This window comes from Myotis yumanensis, unplaced genomic scaffold (assembly GCF_028538775.1).
Source record: "Myotis yumanensis isolate MYYU_CA2020_CCGP unplaced genomic scaffold, mMyoYum1.0.hap1 SCAF_13, whole genome shotgun sequence".
Classification (NCBI taxonomy): domain Eukaryota; kingdom Metazoa; phylum Chordata; class Mammalia; order Chiroptera; family Vespertilionidae; genus Myotis; species Myotis yumanensis.
The window spans coordinates 16,310,387-16,328,152 of record NW_027223764.1 but is presented as its reverse complement, the minus strand read 5'-3'; the positions used below and the strand labels follow the sequence as shown (position 1 = coordinate 16,328,152).

At 52.9% G+C, this 17,766-nt stretch overlaps 1 protein-coding gene across 2 annotated transcripts in view; it reads right to left on the bottom strand.

Moving 5' to 3' along the window:
• SH3PXD2A (SH3 and PX domains 2A) overlaps nucleotides 1–17,766 on the bottom strand; it is a 209,967-nt gene that overhangs the window by 89,377 nt on the left and 102,824 nt on the right. For both annotated transcript variants that reach the window (XM_070432353.1, XM_070432354.1), the window contains exons 4-5: nucleotides 15,490–15,566; nucleotides 4,676–4,767 (exon numbers count right to left, since the gene is read on the bottom strand). In XM_070432353.1, coding sequence (XP_070288454.1) covers nucleotides 4,676–4,767; nucleotides 15,490–15,566 — 169 coding nt within the window. The remainder of the gene's footprint in view (nucleotides 1–4,675; nucleotides 4,768–15,489; nucleotides 15,567–17,766) is intronic.

Sequence of the window (17,766 nt, the reverse complement as noted above, 5' to 3'; positions counted from 1 at the left end):
GCCCTGCCTGTGCGGTCTCTCTCCCCACAGGCAGGGCTGAGCCGTGTCCACTTGCATGGGTCCCATGCCTCACACTGAGAAGGTGATCAAAAATGGGTTAATGCCTCCTGCCCTGAAGCCACAGAGGAAGCCCTGGTCTAGGAGGCCAAAGACTTGGGTTTGAGATTTAGCTCTGCCGTGGACCACAAAGTGGACCCTTTGTGGAGCGTTAGCAAACCAGGGGGCTGGTTACGACGGAGGGGTGGTAATTATAGGGTGGGGGGAACTAAGACTCCCCTTGCACGTGACAAAACAGCAAAAGCCGGCTTCAGAGCAGGGTGTCCCCACTGTTGTCTCTGAAGTTAGTTAAACTCAAGGTCACACTGCGGGCAGCAGGGGAGCCTGGATCCTGAGATCCGGAGTCAGACTCCAGAGCAGGCCTGACCTGAAAGCTGACCAGATCGAGGAGGTGGGGTTCCTGGAGGGGCCTCCCCAAATTCTCGGGGCTATCCCGGCGGCACTGCCACACCCCTCCGTCTTCCTTCTGGGTATGAGGCAGGGCTGGCCAAGTCCCCTCTGTCCTCCTGGACTCTGCTTTCTGCAGGGAGGACAGCCACAACCTCGAGCCCCTTCCGAAAGATCGATGGGAAGGGAGGTGGGGAGGCCTTGCAGAGGAATGCCTCCTTGGGTCTGACCTTGTGCCCACCCCGGGCCCAGAGCAACTGCCTGCCCTCTGCCCTGGGCTGCGTCCCTGGAAGCCTCACTCAGCACCCTCCAGGGTAGCTCCCGGGCTACCTCAACAAGCCCCTGGCCCAGACCAAACCCCTGCTCTGCCTCAGTCAGGTACCACAGCCTCCGTCCCTTTCTTGTGGGCCTGCCAGGTGTCCCACGGACACGGCAGGTGGCAGGGTGTTGAGGGTGGACCCCTGGGCCCTAGGGAAGGTGGCTCTCTGGGCAGGCTGGGCAGAAACAGCTCTGATCTGGCCATGGGCCTGCTGCCTCTCACCCCAGGCCCCTCCGAACATTGGACCATTGTTCTAGGCCCCAAGAGGGTGGCTCTGCGGCCCTGGGGCTGAAGAACAAAAACCTGTTTAGCAAGGCTCTGCTCCACTCGTGCCATTTCAAGAATTGAGCCAGGATCCTGGCTGGCTTCAGCGGGAAGAAATGAGCCCAGGCCTAGAGGGGGCGCAGGGAGCAGAAGAACCTTAGCCCATTCCATGAGCACACCAGGAGCCACCGGAGTTCTTGTGCCAGAAGACAGGTAGCGGGTCAAAGCGATGCTCACTGTGTGGTGAGAGGCAGGCACACCTGCCCAGCCCTGGCCTCCATTATCCCCTCTGCGACAGGCTCAAGCTGAGAGCAGAGAGCCAACAATGGTCAGGTGACAAAAAGAGGCTGTAGCCCAGCCTTGTGGCTGCGAGTAGCTGTCCCAAATAAAGATTAAAGTGAAGTGTGGGACTGGGCCAACAGACTCCTGGGGAGGTGACCGTGGAGAGAAGAACCAGTGCAAAGGCCCTGGGGCAGGAACAAGTCTGACCCGTGTGAGAAGCAGCAAGCTTCCGGTGTGGCTGGAGCTGGGATGGTGGGAGAGCAGCAGGAGGTGTCACCAGAGGGGATGGAGGAGGCAGGAGGAGTAGGCCTTGACTCTGAGTGACAGTGGTGGGGGGCAGCAGGGAGCATTTTGAACAAAGGAGTGACATGACCTGATGTGTATTTTTAAATCGTCATTCCTCCCACTGCTTTGAAATGGACCACAGAGAACCAGGGCAGAAGCAGGACACCAGTCAGGAGGCCAGAATCCAGGTGAGAGGATAAGGGTTGGCCGGGGGTGGCAGCAGGGGAGATCGAGGTGTGGACTGCTCTTAGGTGGCGCTGCAGGGTGTGCTGATGAGTTGGGTGGAGGGGTGTGAAGGGGAAAGGTGAATCTAAAATGATGCCAGGCCCGGCTGGAGTGGCTCAGTGGTTGAGCGCTGACCTCTGAACCAGGAGGTCACGGTTTAATTCCCGGTCAGGGCACATGCCCAGTTGTGGGCTCCATTTCCAGTAGGGGGTGTGCAGGAGGCAGCTGATCAATGATTCTTTTTCATCATTGATGTTTCTATCTCTCTCTCCCTCTCCCTTCCTCTCTGAAATCAATAAAAATACATTTTTAAAAATAAATAAATAAAATAAAATAATGCCTCGGGCCCCAGCTGACATCAGCCCTGCTCACACGCAACAGCAATACGCATCAGACAGTCTTAGTAGTTAGAGGACGGGGCCAGTTGTCTAGAAGAGCAATTGCCAGCAGCCGGGAGGTGGGCCCCGCTCTCCACTGAGGAAGTTTGCAGGCGGGTGGCCTGGATCAAAGCCCAGGGCTCAGGCCTGCTGCTCACCTCCCCCCTCCCCCCCCCCCCCCCCCCCCCCAGCCCCGAATGCTGGGCTGCTGCAGGCCTTGCCTTCTGTGCAAGAAGGAAAGGGACACGGCCCCCACCCGGCTCCCGGGAACGCTCGACGCCCCTGCAGCAGCACACTTGAAAGAGGCCGGGGTTATCTGCAAAACTCCAATTAAACCCACAGGCTTTGATAATTTGATAAGCCACTCCACAGTCGCCCCAGAGTCAAAATACGCTGTTACTTGATCCCGTGTTTATGTTCAGGATGGTGGCCTGGGAAGGTGCAAGCAGGTCTGAGAGGGAGGGGGTGCAGGCGCGAGGCTGACAGATATCAGCCCGCCAGCCCAGGGTTCACCTCCAGGGCTGGGCTCTTATGGGAGCACAGTCTACAGTGGAACGCGGGCCTCTCTTGGCAGGTCCTGCAGGCCGAGCGGGGCCAGGGGAGGAGAAGCCTCCTAGCACGTCTGGCTGCATTAACCCCACTTCAGAGCCTCCTGCCTGCTTTGGGCTGGAGGGGGCGCTGTTCTCGGGCCATATCTTGCCAGACCAATTGCGAACCAGCCCAGGTGACGGATACCACCTCAAGAAACAGGCAGATAACCCCCTGGCCATGGTGACGTGGAGGCCCAAGGCTTTACACCTGCAAAAGCCAGGCTGTGGTCTGCAGGGGTGGGGCATCCCCATCCCACTCCGTTCCACAACCTTCCTCAGACAAAACTGTGAGCATCCCTATGTGCCAGTGGCACCTGCCAGGTTACCTCAGTTCACATTACTCTGTAAGCCCCCTTGACCTCTCTGAGATACGTATTATCTCATCTTAGGGGTGGAAAAACAGAAAGGCAGAGAGGTTGAGCAATGGTCAGAGATCACGGAGGTGGGCGGCAGGTCCTGAGCCGGGAGCCGGGCCCTGCAAAGCCATGCCCGCTGCCTCGCCGGTGCCCAGCTGTCTCCCTGAGCCGGGTTTGCACCATTCCTCGAGGGCCTTGCGGAGACAGGCAAAAGGCTCCCCTGCCATTAATGCGCAGGCCGACGGGTAAACTAGGGCCCGTTTACTCAGCTGACCGGCGGAGAGTGGGGTTTAGCGGCACACCTGCTACTTCACCCACCAGCCATGTCCCTCTCCCCTCCCGTGGGCACATGATCACGAGTGACTCCAATGGCAACCCTCCTTGAAAGGAACCCCTCTCTTCCCATGGAAGGGAGGAGAACAGGAGGTTCCGAGAGGCCATCCTCGTTGGGGGGCGGCAGAGCCAGGTAGGGACTCAGGGACGGACACTGCTGGTCTCTAGAGCCTTCATCTGCCTGGGGAAAGTGAGGAAGGACTGGCAGGGGAGCACAGAGGGCAGGACAGAGAGGGCACAATGCCCACCTTCTGGTCCCCCAGCTCCACCCCAGGTCAGGAAGGCAGGCAGAGGAGTGGAAAGACTATGGGCCTCTGTTTGACATCAGCAAATTGTGGGTTCACGTCCCGGCTCCACCTGGAGCCTCGGTTTCCTTATCTGAGATGTGGGGTAAGGATGTAGAACTCCTGGTGCAAACTCTCTCACGAGCCTGGCACGTAGTAGGTACAGTGAGAGCGATGTCTCTCTCCCTCTGGAGAGAACACACACTTGTATCTCATTTTGTCGTCTGCCAAGCGCCTGCCCAGCCCTCAGGTCATCTGAGTTTCACAGGCAATCCTCGGGGGTAGCAAGGGCAGGGGTGAGTCGCTATCCCTCTGTACAGATGAGACAAGAGGGGCTCAGGGAGTGGTCTGCCGTGAGGGGGTGTGGCTCGCGGGCAGCAGAGGAGGGCTGTGAACGCAAGACTCTGCGTCCTATTCTGGAGGTTCTCCACTAACGACTCCACCTTGTGAGCCAAGTCACTGCTGGGTTTCTGAAGGTCCGCAGCTTCTGCTTGTTTCTTAAGCCTGTGGCAGCCAGCAAGGGAGACGGCCGCTGTCAGGCCAGGTGAGCCTCTGAGCCGGACCATGCTTTTTCCTCCCTCAAGGGTCCGGGCCACCTTGGGCTTGGTCTTACCGCACAAATAAGGAAAAGGGCCCCTTTGGGCTGGACTGCCGTGGAGGTGCAGGCTGTGCACTTTGCAACCTCCCTGGGCACCACTCACAGAAAGGGCAGTATGAATGGCACCCCTGGGGCTGTGCGACACACACCCTGGTCTTCAGGATCTCTCTTCGCCATCGCCACGTGGTACCTGCCCCTCCCACACCTGCCTCTCCTGCACTAGCCCCTCGCAAACCCACCCCTCCCAAACCCGCCCCTCCCACACCTGCCTCTCCCACACCTGCCAGCCACACAGGAGCCGCCGGAGCTGCCACTTACTCTTTGGGAGGGTTGACATCTTCTGGCCGGGCCTCAAAGAACTGAAAGACTTCATCACACTGTGAAATGTGGGGAGGCAGCCGGACAAGCGCCTGTGGGAAGATGGGAGAAAGGGCGTTAGGCCTGATGAAACTGGGACCAGAAAACCAAAAGCAGGGTCAACGTGGGCCAACAGTGATGGGGAGGCTCAAAAACTGTGCTGAGGAAGGTAGTTAACTAGCCACCCACCCATCCGACCAGACAACTAGTCCACAGATTAACCAATTAGTCAATTAATGAAACAACTCTCCATCTATCCATCCACCCCATCAACTAACCATCCAGCCAATTCATTACTAACCAACCAGTCAACTAATAAAAATAATGAAAAATACAGTCAATCATCTTAGCCAACAATTCAACCAACCAAACACCGACCATTCAACTAGCCAATCAAAGCAACTAAACAATCAGCCAATCAAAAGAAAACAATGACCATTGAACCCTACTAGGTCTCAGGGCCCTAGGGATCTACTCATTCTGCATGAACCCTGAAAGAATTCCCATGTTCCCCCCGAGTAAGTCCAAGATCTCTAGCCTGACAACCCAAGGTTTTATCCCACCAGCCTTGTCTCCCACTAGCCACAGTCCAGCTGCACCAGATGCCTGACTGCACTGACTGCGCGACTAACCATTTAACAAGTTGATAATTCTACCCAGGACAACAGGGTGCTACCACGGAGTTTGAAAGGGAGAGAGGTTTTAGAAAGACTCTTTGAAGCTGAGTTCCGAAGGATGGGTAGGAATTAACTGGCCAAGGTAGGCGGGGAGGTCAAGCATGGAGGGTCCAGGAGCTGAATGAGGTCAGAGCCCTGAGAGCACTGAGCAAGGGGGAGGAGCCAGAGCCTGCCATAGCACGGTCTTCTTCAGCTAAGCTGAGGATGCCTGGAGGAGCAGGATAAGCTAAGGGTGTAGAAAGGCGTCTGAGAGGAGCGGGCATGAGGTAGGCTAGAAGGGTTGGACAGGCAGAGAGGAGGGTGAAAACTGTCCAGGGAGGACTGTGGGCCAGCTATGAGCTGACTGTCCCGGGAAGACTGAGAGTCTGCTGCGGGAAAGTGAGAGATCATGGTCAGCCGATGGTCAGAGTTCCTGCCACACACCAGCGTGGACTCCACACCTTGCAGCCTGGGGCACGGGGACGCTTGACCAGGCCCAGGCGAACATGGATGGGGCCAGGGGAAGCCCTGCTTCTGGGCCCCTTAACCCAGAATGGAGAGAAAACACTGGAATGACCCTTTGGTCCAAACAGACAGGAGCGGTCACTGCTAGAGCTGGGCTGAGAGACAGGGCCAAGGAATCTGGGCTGGAGCCAGGAGAGGAAGAGGAAACCCCAGGATGGCCGGAGTGAGGAACTGCTGATAAAGAGGCTCCAGGTTAGTGGTCAATTGGACAAGACCCTTTCCTAAACCTGTGCCTCCCAGCCACCTCCACCAGTACCCGATCCAGCGGCTCCCGTGCCAAGCATGCTGAGACCTCCAGTGCAGTCGCTGGGAACCCTCCTGATGAGGTCATGAGGGCAGAGCTCATCTGCGTGTTACAGATTTGGGGACGGAGGCTCAGGGAGGCCAGGTGGCCTGCCCACAGACCCCATCGAGGGTGGGAAAGACCTCGCTAGAAGGTAAGCTCCACACGGGCCGGGACTTTAGTTGGACCTGTTGACTGTGTCTCCAGATCCTAGAAGAGTGCCTGGCCCAGGAAGTATTTGTTTGAATGAATGAAGTCATGAAAGAATAAATAAGGGTTCTGATGTGCAGAAGCCCAAATAAGTGGGACACGATAATGGGGCATGAAAGCATGTGTGGTCTCAGGCTGCATCAACAGAATGATTGTGTTGAGGAAGAGGGAAGTGGTAGTTTAATCCTTCTCTGGGCCGATCAGGCAGCAATCCAAGTGTGGCACTGAGCAGGAGGCATCCTACCACAATGGCCCTTGTCAATGCCGAACCCACACCCGGGCAAGATGAGACAAGGTCCTATTCCATAACATATAAGGCAACACTGCAACTCCCAGCTGTTCCTTCTAGAGCCTGTGGCTTTCCATGGGTCTCTAACAGATCACATCCGCATGAACAGCCAGGAAACAGAAAGGAAGTGAATTTAACATTTAATAAGCAACTACCATGTGTCAGGCACTGTCCTAGGCCCCCTGACTCTCCAATGATCTGACAAAGAACGGAGGTTTTTCCATGTGTGCCTGACACGGGGCTGTGCCCTGGTACAGGGATGAGCCAGGCACGTCCCCTGCACCCACAGCAGCACACCTGATGACGTGTTGCCCATTTTGTCCCCACTGTCTCTGTTTACCAGGGGGATACTGTGCTCAGAAGGTAGGATGGGTGGAAGTTGCCCCCACAGAGTTCAAGTTTTCATTTAATACACGTGGTATGTGCTGTTTTCTCCCCCAGGAACGAGAGAAGGAAAAGGGAAAGAAAGACTGAGGAAGAAGAGAGGAAAAGACACAGAGAGGCCCGGCTGATGTGGCTCAGTGGTTGAGCATCAACCTATGAGCCAGGAGGTCATAGTTTGATTCCCAGTAGGGGGCATACAGGAGGCAGCCAATCAATGATTCTCTCTCATCATTGATTTTTTTTTCTCTCTCTCCCTCTCCCTTCCTCTCTGAAATCAATAAAAATATATTAAAAGAGAGAGAGAGAGAGACAGAGAAAGGGTGGCAGAAAGGAGAGAGAGCTGGAGACAGAGAGACAGGGACATGGAGAGAGAAAGAGACAGAGATGGAGACAGATACAGATAGAGATAGAGAGAGACAGAGACAAATACTAGACAGAGAGACAGCGACAGAGAGAGAAGGGGAAGCAGGCATGTGCAGACCCAGTGCTCCTGGCAGGAGGCAGGAGGGGTCAGAAGGGAACACTGATGGCTTGGGATGGGTAGGAGGCAGGAGGAGCCCATCACAGGGACCTGAGCTCTGTGTGCGCAGAGTCGCTGCCAGGGCCACCTCCCTGACAGGGACAGGGAGGGGATGCAGGGCAGGTTTCCAGTGGCCAAGCGCTAGCACCCTCCCAGCTCAGCGCACTGCCACCCGCCAGGCGCAGAGCCCGCCAGGCCGCAGCTCACCCAGCACCGGTGGTGAACACAGGGGCTCTTCATGCCGACAGAGACCGGCATTCTGGGGGCAGAGGCCGCGTGGGCCCGAGGGCCTCAGACAAAGGGGCCTTTTGGTGGAACCGCTGCAGACATCTTTATTAATAGGGAGCCTCGAGGGGAGCGCATTGAGAGCTCGTCCTGATTTCAGGCTGACAAGAGGCTCTCGGCTCAGAGCAGCTTCCATCAGAGCAGCCGCCAAGCCCATCTCTGGCCAAAATCATTTGGCAGGAGAGCCGGTGCTGAGCAGTCAGTCCTGGAGGCCTGGGCGGGGGACGGCTGCCAGAGCCGGGGAACCCCCACACCCAGCCGTCCCGAGAGGAGCAGGTAGGGCCAATATATGGGGACTTCTGGGGCACCACCCCCCGACCCCCGGCTCAGGCCTGAAGTTCTGCCATTGAACATTCGAGATGCAGGCCAGGGGGTGGTGAAGTTGGGGCCCCAGGACCAGGCAGACGTGGGTTTGAATCCTGGCTGTGCCATTCGCCAGGATGCTGTGTGATGCGAAGTATATTACTATTTGCCCTCTCTGAGCTCAGTGCAATGGGTTTGGTATGGCCCCTACCTGTTCGAAGGTTAAGTGAGATCATAAATATGAGGAGCCTAGCACAGTGCCTGGCATCAAGCAAATGTTCAGTAAATGCTAGCTATTGCACTATGGTCTTTGTTGCCATTATTCTACAGGTGAAAGCAATGATGCATACTAGAAAGAACACTGGAAGGGGAGTCCAGAGACCTCAATTCTAGCTCAAATTCTGCTTTTCTATACTTGCTGCATGACCTTTTAGGATAAAACAGACTAGCTCTGGAATTTCAAACTATATCTCATGGAACACCAGTCTGATGAGATAACATGAGTTCTGTGGGCACATGTGAAAGGATGTTTTGTAGATCCCCATCTTGGTCTTGGAAATCACCATGTTCATTATCATAGCAAAGGCTCTGAGAAGTCCTGCAGGAAAGAAACCTGTAAAGCTTTGTTAGGCCAGCATTTATTATTTTTTAAAAAAATATATTTTTATTGATTTTTTTACAGAGAGGAAGGGAGAGGGATAGAGAGCTAGAAACATCGATGAGAGAGAAATATCGATCAGCTGCCTCCTGCATACCCCCTATTGGTGATGTGCCCGCAATCAAGGTACATGCCCTTGACCGGAATCGAACCTGGGACCCTTCAGTCCGCAGGCCGACGCTCTATCCACTGAGCTAAACCAGTTAGGGCGGCCAGCATTTATTAATCATAATGACATCTTGGGACTGCCTCATTTAATCATCACATTAAATCCGAGATAGGTATGAACATGATTCCAATTCCACATGAGGATAAACTAAAGCACAGAGAGGTTAAGCAATTTCCCAAGGCCACAGAGCTAGTAAGCAGCAAGACTTTAAATCTAGTCCAGAGCCTATGCTCTGTCTGATCTACTTCTCTCTACTGCCTCCACCATTACTCACAGGTCTCTGACTGTAGAGCTGGTTTTCCAAAGGATTCCTACTGACAGCCCAGGGAACACAGCTGGGGCAAATCCAGACCAGAGACATTCTGAAGTTTCTTCCAGCTCTAACAGCCAGCGGCTCCAGGACTGTAAATAGCACCACTATCAGTGACTTCAGTGTCAGGTCTATCAATCAATCTCACTGAGCCTTTCGAACAGAGCTTTGCCTCAGGTGAGGTTGGAGGGTCGGAAGGCCCCTAGGAGGGAGAAGGGCTGGAATGACCTCAGAGCCCTCAGCATCCAGGGAGGGGCCACTGTCCCCTGGGGCTGCTTAGAGCATGCAGGATGTCAGCTGAGCTAACATCAGTCCCCTTCCAACCTTGGCATCCTGTGGTCCAGGGGGTGGGCGAGCTGGCTGACAGCAGATCTGGAGAAACAGGGTGAGGGGAGGGGCTGAGGGCAGTGGGTGCCTAGGCACTAAAGAGCCATCCAGGTGTGCCCATCAGCCAGTTCTTCCAGGGCCTCCCTCCCCCAGACCTCACCTGCCCTGAAGTCTCCAGCTCCTGGCCCCTGAGACCATTTCCTGGGAGCCAGTGGCATGGGCCACCACTTGGCAACATGTCACCATTCCAGATGGTGCAGATTCAGATAAGGGAGAGCGTGGCCGTACTGCACGTCTCTGAGACCCCCTCTCAGGTGCTCGGGCCCGAGCCTGGTCTTTGCAAGCGGAGCAGCATGGGAGGGGGCCCTAGCCAGGCTGTGTTCAGACCCTCTGCTCCGAAATGAACCCCCTCCATGAAGCCCACCGCACTGGGTAACGCTTGTCTCAGGACAAAAAGCGAAGTTCTGCATTGAGCAAAACAAGGTGTGTGCCCTGCTCTTTCCTCGGGATCAGGCATTTTCCCCTTTTTATCAGCTTCATTTTGGTTTCTAATCAATGGACATCTCTAGGTAAAAGCCCAGTGACCCTGGGTGGGGTGTGGGGGGGTGTCATGGGGGTTGGCATTCTGCCCATTTGGCCCCCAGACTGTTCCTTCTACATCACCTTCGAGGAAGCTGGGAGCTCACAGCATTTCTGTAAATCAGAGTATCTCAAACACAGGAGTTCTCTTTTTAAAGGATTTAGGCAGCAAATCCTTTTTGAAACGGAAATAGTGTCTAATTTGCGGCTGCAGTTTAAGCCATTTCACAAGGGGTCCTAGTACATCGGGCCTTGGGGACATGTCACCCTCTTCTGAGGTTTCCTGTGCTTGTATGTGATCTTTGCATCTTGTCATCAGATACTGGCTGGATGCCCACGTGGGGCCAGGCTTCTTGCTGGTGAGTGAAGACACAAGGAAACAGAGGGGGCCTTCCAGGAGCGCCTGGCCTGGAGGAGATGGACACACGGATGCTACCCTGCTCCTGGGAATAATGTGTCATGTGGAGGCATGCACAGGGCTTTGTGGGGAATGGGAGAGAAGGGGTCAGCTTTCCCCGGGGAGTCGGGAGGCTTCTGGGAGGGACCCTGTGGAAGCTGAACACTTCCCCAGGCGAGGGGCTAGCACAGGCCCAGGGGCAGAAGCCTCAGGGGGTCTGGCTAGTTGGGAAATGGCCAAACTTCCGGCAGACTGGACGGTGGAGTTCGGAGGAGAAAGGTGAGAGCTTCGCCTGAGCAGCACTTGGAAGCACCGCACAGAGGGCCTGGCTAAGCCACTCAGCGGTTCTTATGGGCAATGGGGCTCCTCTGAGGGCCTTTAAGGAGGAAGGGACAGGCTGGAAACGCCTTTGCCCAGGGCTGTCTGGACCAGAGCAGACGGAGAGATTCTTCCAACTAGGTTCCCCTACAGACGCAGACCACGGGGGAAGCATGGACCAATCAGCCTTGCCTCTCCGCCTCAGTCTCCGCCATGAGCAATGAAGTTACTCTCCCATCTAGGACTGAGCATGCAAGGAGCTTTGGTGCCTCTTAAAGGATTCTTTTGGTTGCAACATGAACCTTTCTCTTTATTTTTTTAAAATTTGTTTTTATTAATTTCAAAGAGGAAAGGAGAGAGGGAGAGAGAGAGAGAGAGAGAGAGAGAAACATCAATGACGAGAGAGAATCATTGATCGCTGCCTCCTGCACACCCCACACTGGGGATTGAGCCCGCAACCCGGGCATGTGCCCTGACCGGGTATGGAACCTCGACCTCCTAGTTCATAGGTCGACGCTCCACCACTGAGCCACGCAGACTGGGTCTTTCTCTTTATTACTGAGAACCAATGTGGGCCATGGTGGAACATTCCCACGGTGGGAGGGAGAACACCCGGGACTAAGAACCACCACAAGTCATAGCCTCTGCTTTCAAATCTGGGAAATGGAGATAAAAATGAATGAACCCGTGAGATCCAGGGGGTCTTGTTGGGCTTGGAGTCCCTCCCTCAGGTTAACAGCCAACACCTCATCCCTCCCACAAAGAAAGCCATCGATCCTGAAGGCAAGCCTATCGCTGACAGCAGAATAGAAGCAAGCTCTGCTTTTTAGACAGCAAAAATGTTTGTCACACCCACCAGGAAATAGAGACTTGTACAAATGTCATTAACGTGGCAAAGGGGGAGCTGATCATCTCAAACACTCACCCATCCACTTCCCGACCCCCGGGATATTTATATCATCCCCTAGATAAATACTGCAAACACGTCTGTCACAGGCAGGAATGGGGTAAATGGAATCACTTATAAAATTGTTAGTCCGAGCCCCTAAAGTATAGCTCAAGCTTATTAGTGAGATGAAAGTTTTCAACTTGTTGAGGCCACGGAACCATTAAATATTAACCGCATAACCATGTTGCCTATTAAATTAGTTTATGGAGTCAAAGCAATGCCTTTGGAACCCCTCTTGATAGACACCTGGCCCTCAAGTGCCACATAAAACAATTACTGGCTGGCGCTCGCTGAATTTTCCGTGACGCTCATCCAATCTGCTCCATATATGTTTGAAATTAACAGAGATGTGGGCTGTGAAATCCCCATTAGGCAGGGGACTGCCTGAAGTCTGGGGAGGTCCACTGCATGGTCAGACTTTCCACATCTGAGTCCTGGCAGAGGAGCTGGCAGCTCTGTGCACAGCGCCAGCTTCACAATTTGGGGTGCGTTTGAATCCCCAGCAAATCCTGGCCTCGGAATGCATGTTGTCTAGCAGGTCCAGGAAGAAGGTGTTGTCCAGCCAAGCAGAGCTGCATATGCAAATACACCCTCCTCCCCTCCACCGAAATTCTAAGCAGTGTGTCCAAGGACAGGCATAGACAAGGGAAGGGCCGCCCATGGAGTGGACTATACATGGCATTGACAGTGACCTTTGCTGTGGGAAGCAGTGATGTTGAGTGAAGTGTTGGGTCCCGAGTGGCCATAGATTGGGCCATCGGGTGGCAGAGCTGTGAAATGCAACCCTGGGTGGCAGTGACCACGGAGGCTACTGCCTTATTCCTGATGTCCAGTCCAAGGTCATTCTAAGGTCCCAGACAATCAGACCACAGATCCCAGCTTTCTAATTCAGCAGAATTAAAGGTCACTTCTGCACTGCCCTGCCCCCCACCATTCTCAGAGTAAATTATGGCCTGCGAGATGTCTGGCTGCTTGGTGAACCCATGACATTGCCCCTCATTGCCTGGCTCTGGGCCAGCCGTTCTTGTCTGAGCTAATCAGGTTAGGAGGCTCCTCCTCTTGCAGACCCCACTTAAATGGCTCCCTCAGCCACTAGCAGCACTCCTGGGACCCCAGAGTCCCCCTGGTGTTGTCCAGCCAAGCAGAGCTGCATATGCAAATACACCCTCCTCCCCTCCACCAAAATTCTAAGCAGTGTGTCCAAGTGTGTCTCATCCTGATTCAGGAGTCCTGTCCAAAGCCTGACCCCAGGGGATGAGCTGGTAGGGGTCTTCCCCTCCAGATGATCTAGGAGGGGGCATTTCCACAGAGCCCAGCCACAGATGCCCAGGCTCCACCACCGAGGCTGCCACGAGCCGTGAATCCCCGCTGGAAGATGCGTCCCCCTGCCCTTTGCCCTCTCCTCCATTAGCTTTGCCCATTTACTTAACTTCTTGGGAAGGAATGAAGAGAAATAAAAGCTCAGGCTGCAGCCATCAATTTAACTGGAAATGGCAAATGCCCTTTAAAGAGAAAAAGGAATTCAGGCATACCTTGTTTTATTGTGCTTTGCTTTCTCATACTGCGTAGATGTTGCCTTTTTTACAAATTGAAGGCAAGATCCTCCACCAGCAAAAAGACACTTGCTTTATTGCGGTGGTCTGGAACCGAACCGCAGCCTCTAGGTCGGCTGGATTGGTCTGAGGAAAGGGAGCTTCTGGTTTCAGGGAATAATTCATCATCAGGGCATCCTTTCAGGTGACTGGTATGACCTGCACAGTCACGAAATTCAAACTCAGCTTAACGCAGAGTCTGTGGGAGTGCTTGTCGGCCCCGTCAATTTAGCAACATGATTCTTATTTGAGCATTTTTATTGCCAAACAGTGATTGAGAAATATCAAACATTAGCACAAAAAGGAATCTTTGAAAAAACAACAATATATATTTTTATTGATTTCAGAGAGGAAGGGAGAGGGAGGGAGGGAGGGAGGAAGGGAGAGAGAAAGAGAGAAAGAGAAATATCAATGATCAAAGAGAATCATTGATCAGCTGCCTCCAGCACGCCCCAAACTGGGGATCGAACCAGCAACTTGGGCATGTGCCCTGACTGGGAATCGATTTATGATTTCCTGGTTCATAGGACCACTGAGCCACACTGGCCAGGCAAAAAGGAATCTTATGGTCACAACTCTGTGTAGGGACAGAGTATTTCAGAATAACAAGCACTGAGATAGACCTTCCCTCACTCCACCCCTTTCATGAACCCTGTGAAAGAGTTGTTTCTATCTCCCTTTTACAGATGAGGAAACTGGGGCTCAGAGAGGCAAAGCAATTCTCTTGAAGTCACAGAGCTAGGAGGCGGGCACTGGGGTCTGACCCCACTCTCGTACTCGCACTCACAACAAAACGTTATCCCACTTGCCTCTCAGATCCCACAGTAGGTTTAGCTTAAGAAATTCCATCTCTGCCAAAACCGGTTTGGCTCGGTGGATAGAGCGTCGGCCTGCGGACTGAAAGGTCCCAGGTTCGATTCCGGTCAAGGGCATGTACCTGGGTTGCGGGCACATCCCCAGTAGGAGATGTGCAGGAGGCAGCTGGTCGATGTTTCTCTCTCATCGATGTTTCTAACTCTCTATCTCTCTCCCTTCCTCTCTGTAAAAGATCAATAAAATATATTTAAAAAAAAAAAAAAAAAAAAAAAAAAGAAATTCCATCTCCATGAAAGCCAGTGGCACCCAGCGGTAACATCCAACGTTCTGCCATGGAATAATAACACAAAGGTAGCATCTACTGAATGCTTCCTGTGTACCAGACACTATGTGCTGTGGCTCAAATGTGTCAGTTCATTTCCTCCCCAGAACTACCTTCTGCAGAGGCACTATTCTCCCTAAGGTACAGGTGTGGAAAATGAGGCTCCCGGAAGTTAAGTAACTTGCCCAAGCTCTCGAAGCTAGTGAGGAGTTCAACCCGCCCAGAGACCGCTCAGTTTCCCTGCAGGGGCCTAGGCTCTAATCCAAGTAGAAAGGCAACAGGCTCTGCATCTGGACATCGCTGTCACGCTCCCATCCGTGCTCTGGCATGGGCTCTCCTAGTGCAGGAGCGTACACATGCCGTGTGTGTGTGTTTGTGTGTTTGTGTGTGTGTGCGTGTGTGTATGCACGCACACACATTTGCACCTATGAAGATGTGTCCATGAACTCTGTAACTACCAAGACTTCTGTGAATAAACAAATATACGTTTCGAATGCTCTGGAACCCAGAACCGATTCCAACAACGTCCCAACAGGAACTCAAAGCAGCAGTTCTACGTCCAGCAGAAGGTCACATACAGAATCCCTCCTGCAGGAAGCCCTTCGCTGAGCTCCCAAGCCCGTGGAGGTGATTTAAAATGGCGTTTTGTAAACACGGACATGTCCCGAAAGGAGTAGAGGCTCAGCTGTGAGCCTGAGCCCCTCAGAGGGTGGCCCAGTCACGGGGTGGCCCCTCCCCAAGAGACACCCATACCCACCCCTCTGACCAGGAAGCACCAGGCCTCAGGATGTATCTGCTAAACCACAGCAGAGGGTTCCGAACAGACAGACTTCCTTCACAGATGGACAGAAGGGGCGGCCCCCAAGCCCCCAGACGGCCTTACCCGACAGTACTCGTCGATTGGCTTCAGCCTCCTCACAGCGACGTCCCGGATGTGGCTTCTCCGGAAGAGGATTTTGCCTGGAAGAGAAATGCTCGTGAGCCAGGTGATTCCAGGTACAACTGCCACAGGGACCTGGGACCCTCCTCTCTTAGTCCCCTCTCCCTTGGCTTCTCAGCACCTTAGCTGGCCACCACCTCTGCTTGTTGTCAAGGCAACAAGGGAGTAGTCACCTCTTTCAGGGGGCAGGAGGCACCCAAGGCTGAGAGCCCAGGACCTCTCGGGCAGGCGAGGAGCCCTGGAGGCTGCCATCTGGTCCAGGTCACCGTGTCTGGGTCTAATGGCAGGATCAATGCCCAGACGTGGGCACAGCTCCCAAGTGACCTCGCAAATAAATACAAAGGATGGCCCCACCCAACGCTGTGTTTTGTTTTCAGGCCCATCCCTACTTGAGAAATCGGCATTAGTTCCTGCCAGCCGGGCAGGAATTCCTATTCTTAGTTTAAGTGGGTGGCTATTTCCAGGGCGGGCACAGGCCAATGCCGAGGGGGCCTGACTGTTCCCCAACTTCTCTGACACACAGCCTCCAGCCGTCCGGACCACTGCATGGCTGTGCTGATATACCCTTTTACAGGCATGGGCAAGGCTCACAGGAAATGCCAACCCCTCCAACCTTCCCAGCAGGCTCCTCTGAACTAGCAGAATGCAATGATAACAAATAGGTCAATGCACAGTCCTTCACAATAATTAAATTTGGAATATGAACTCTTTGGCCTGACATTCAAGGTCCAAAGACAATCACAGCTGACATTTCTATGCCCAAAGACCAGCAATGTCTAGGGCCAATGCCCCCTCTTTGGAGGCCTTCCCTGATTGGCCACACTGGGAGCAATCTCCATCTTTCCAGGGCATCCACGCACATTGTCCATTCCTCAGGCATTCGTGCATTCTGCTGTGGTTACAGCTATTGTGAGTCTCCTTCCACCTGGGGCCTGTCTGTCTCATCTGAGCTGGGACACTGTGAAGTGCTCATGGCATAGCTACTAGGTGTACGGGTTAATAATGCTGATTTCTTTCAATAGATGGGGTTACACATATGTTGGTATATATGCGATTTGATATGTATGCTATTTTGTTGTATTGACAACAAGCTTCAAAACTTCATATGTCAAATTTTCTGAAGGTGTTACCATCATATGCAGATTGAGCGTTAACCGGTTAATAATGCGGATGGAGCGGTAACCGGTTAGTGATGCGGATTAATTATTGACCGCTTAGTAATGTGGATTTTGTAATCAAAGAAAACACGATAATTTCAAGAGAAACATCAAAAGGGCTTTATTCAAAGTAATGTCCATCGCTAGCACTTTTCTTCAAAATAATGAATTAAAACTTCCCACAAATGCTCTTTTTTTGGCACAAAATTCGACATTTTTAAGCGTAAAAATACCTATGTTAACACCTTCAGAAAATTTGACATATGAAGTTTTGAAGCTTGTTGTCAATACAACAAAATAGCATACATATAGCATACATATCAAATCGCATATATATCAACATATGTGTAACCCCATCTAGTGAAAAAAATCCGCATTATTAACCGGTACACCTAGTATACCAGGCATCTGTTGTCTAAATCTATCCTATTTCCCCCTGGAGAGCCTCCCTCCGCCATTCCTAGTTCTTATGGTTCAGATGAGGCACCCCACACCCCCTGGCAACAAGGTAGGCATGTGATCCTGCCTAGAAAACTAGAGTCACAGTGATTAGCTCAGAGGTAGGCAGGGAACCTGGTCTGGGCCAATGAGGATCAGCCCTGCGACTTCTGCTGGTGCCTTCTTTCTCCCAAAGTTGCTAAGCTGGTAGGACAAAAATCTGGAGCTTCTAGTGCCATCTTTCTTCTTGCCTCAGAAGGAAACCAACTGAGAGAAAGGATCTGTGCCTGGCATAAGGTAGGCACTCAATAAATGTTTCTCGAATGATTGAAAAGCAGAGCCAAGAGATAGCGAAGGGCACATTTCTTTGACATCATTTGAGTGCCTGGATATAGCTGTTCCTGAACCCAGAGTTTGCCTGGCACTTTTACTTTCATAAATAATTATTTTTTATTTAAACTGGTTGGAGATGGGTTTTCATCACTTGCATTAAAGGAGCCCTAATTGAGATAACTGCCATTGCACATGAACAAAGGTGTAGACCACATGCGAATCCACTTACGCGTCCTCTGTCTAGATCCAACTGAAGTACAGAGAAAGGCTTTGCTTCTCCAGGTTGTTTCCC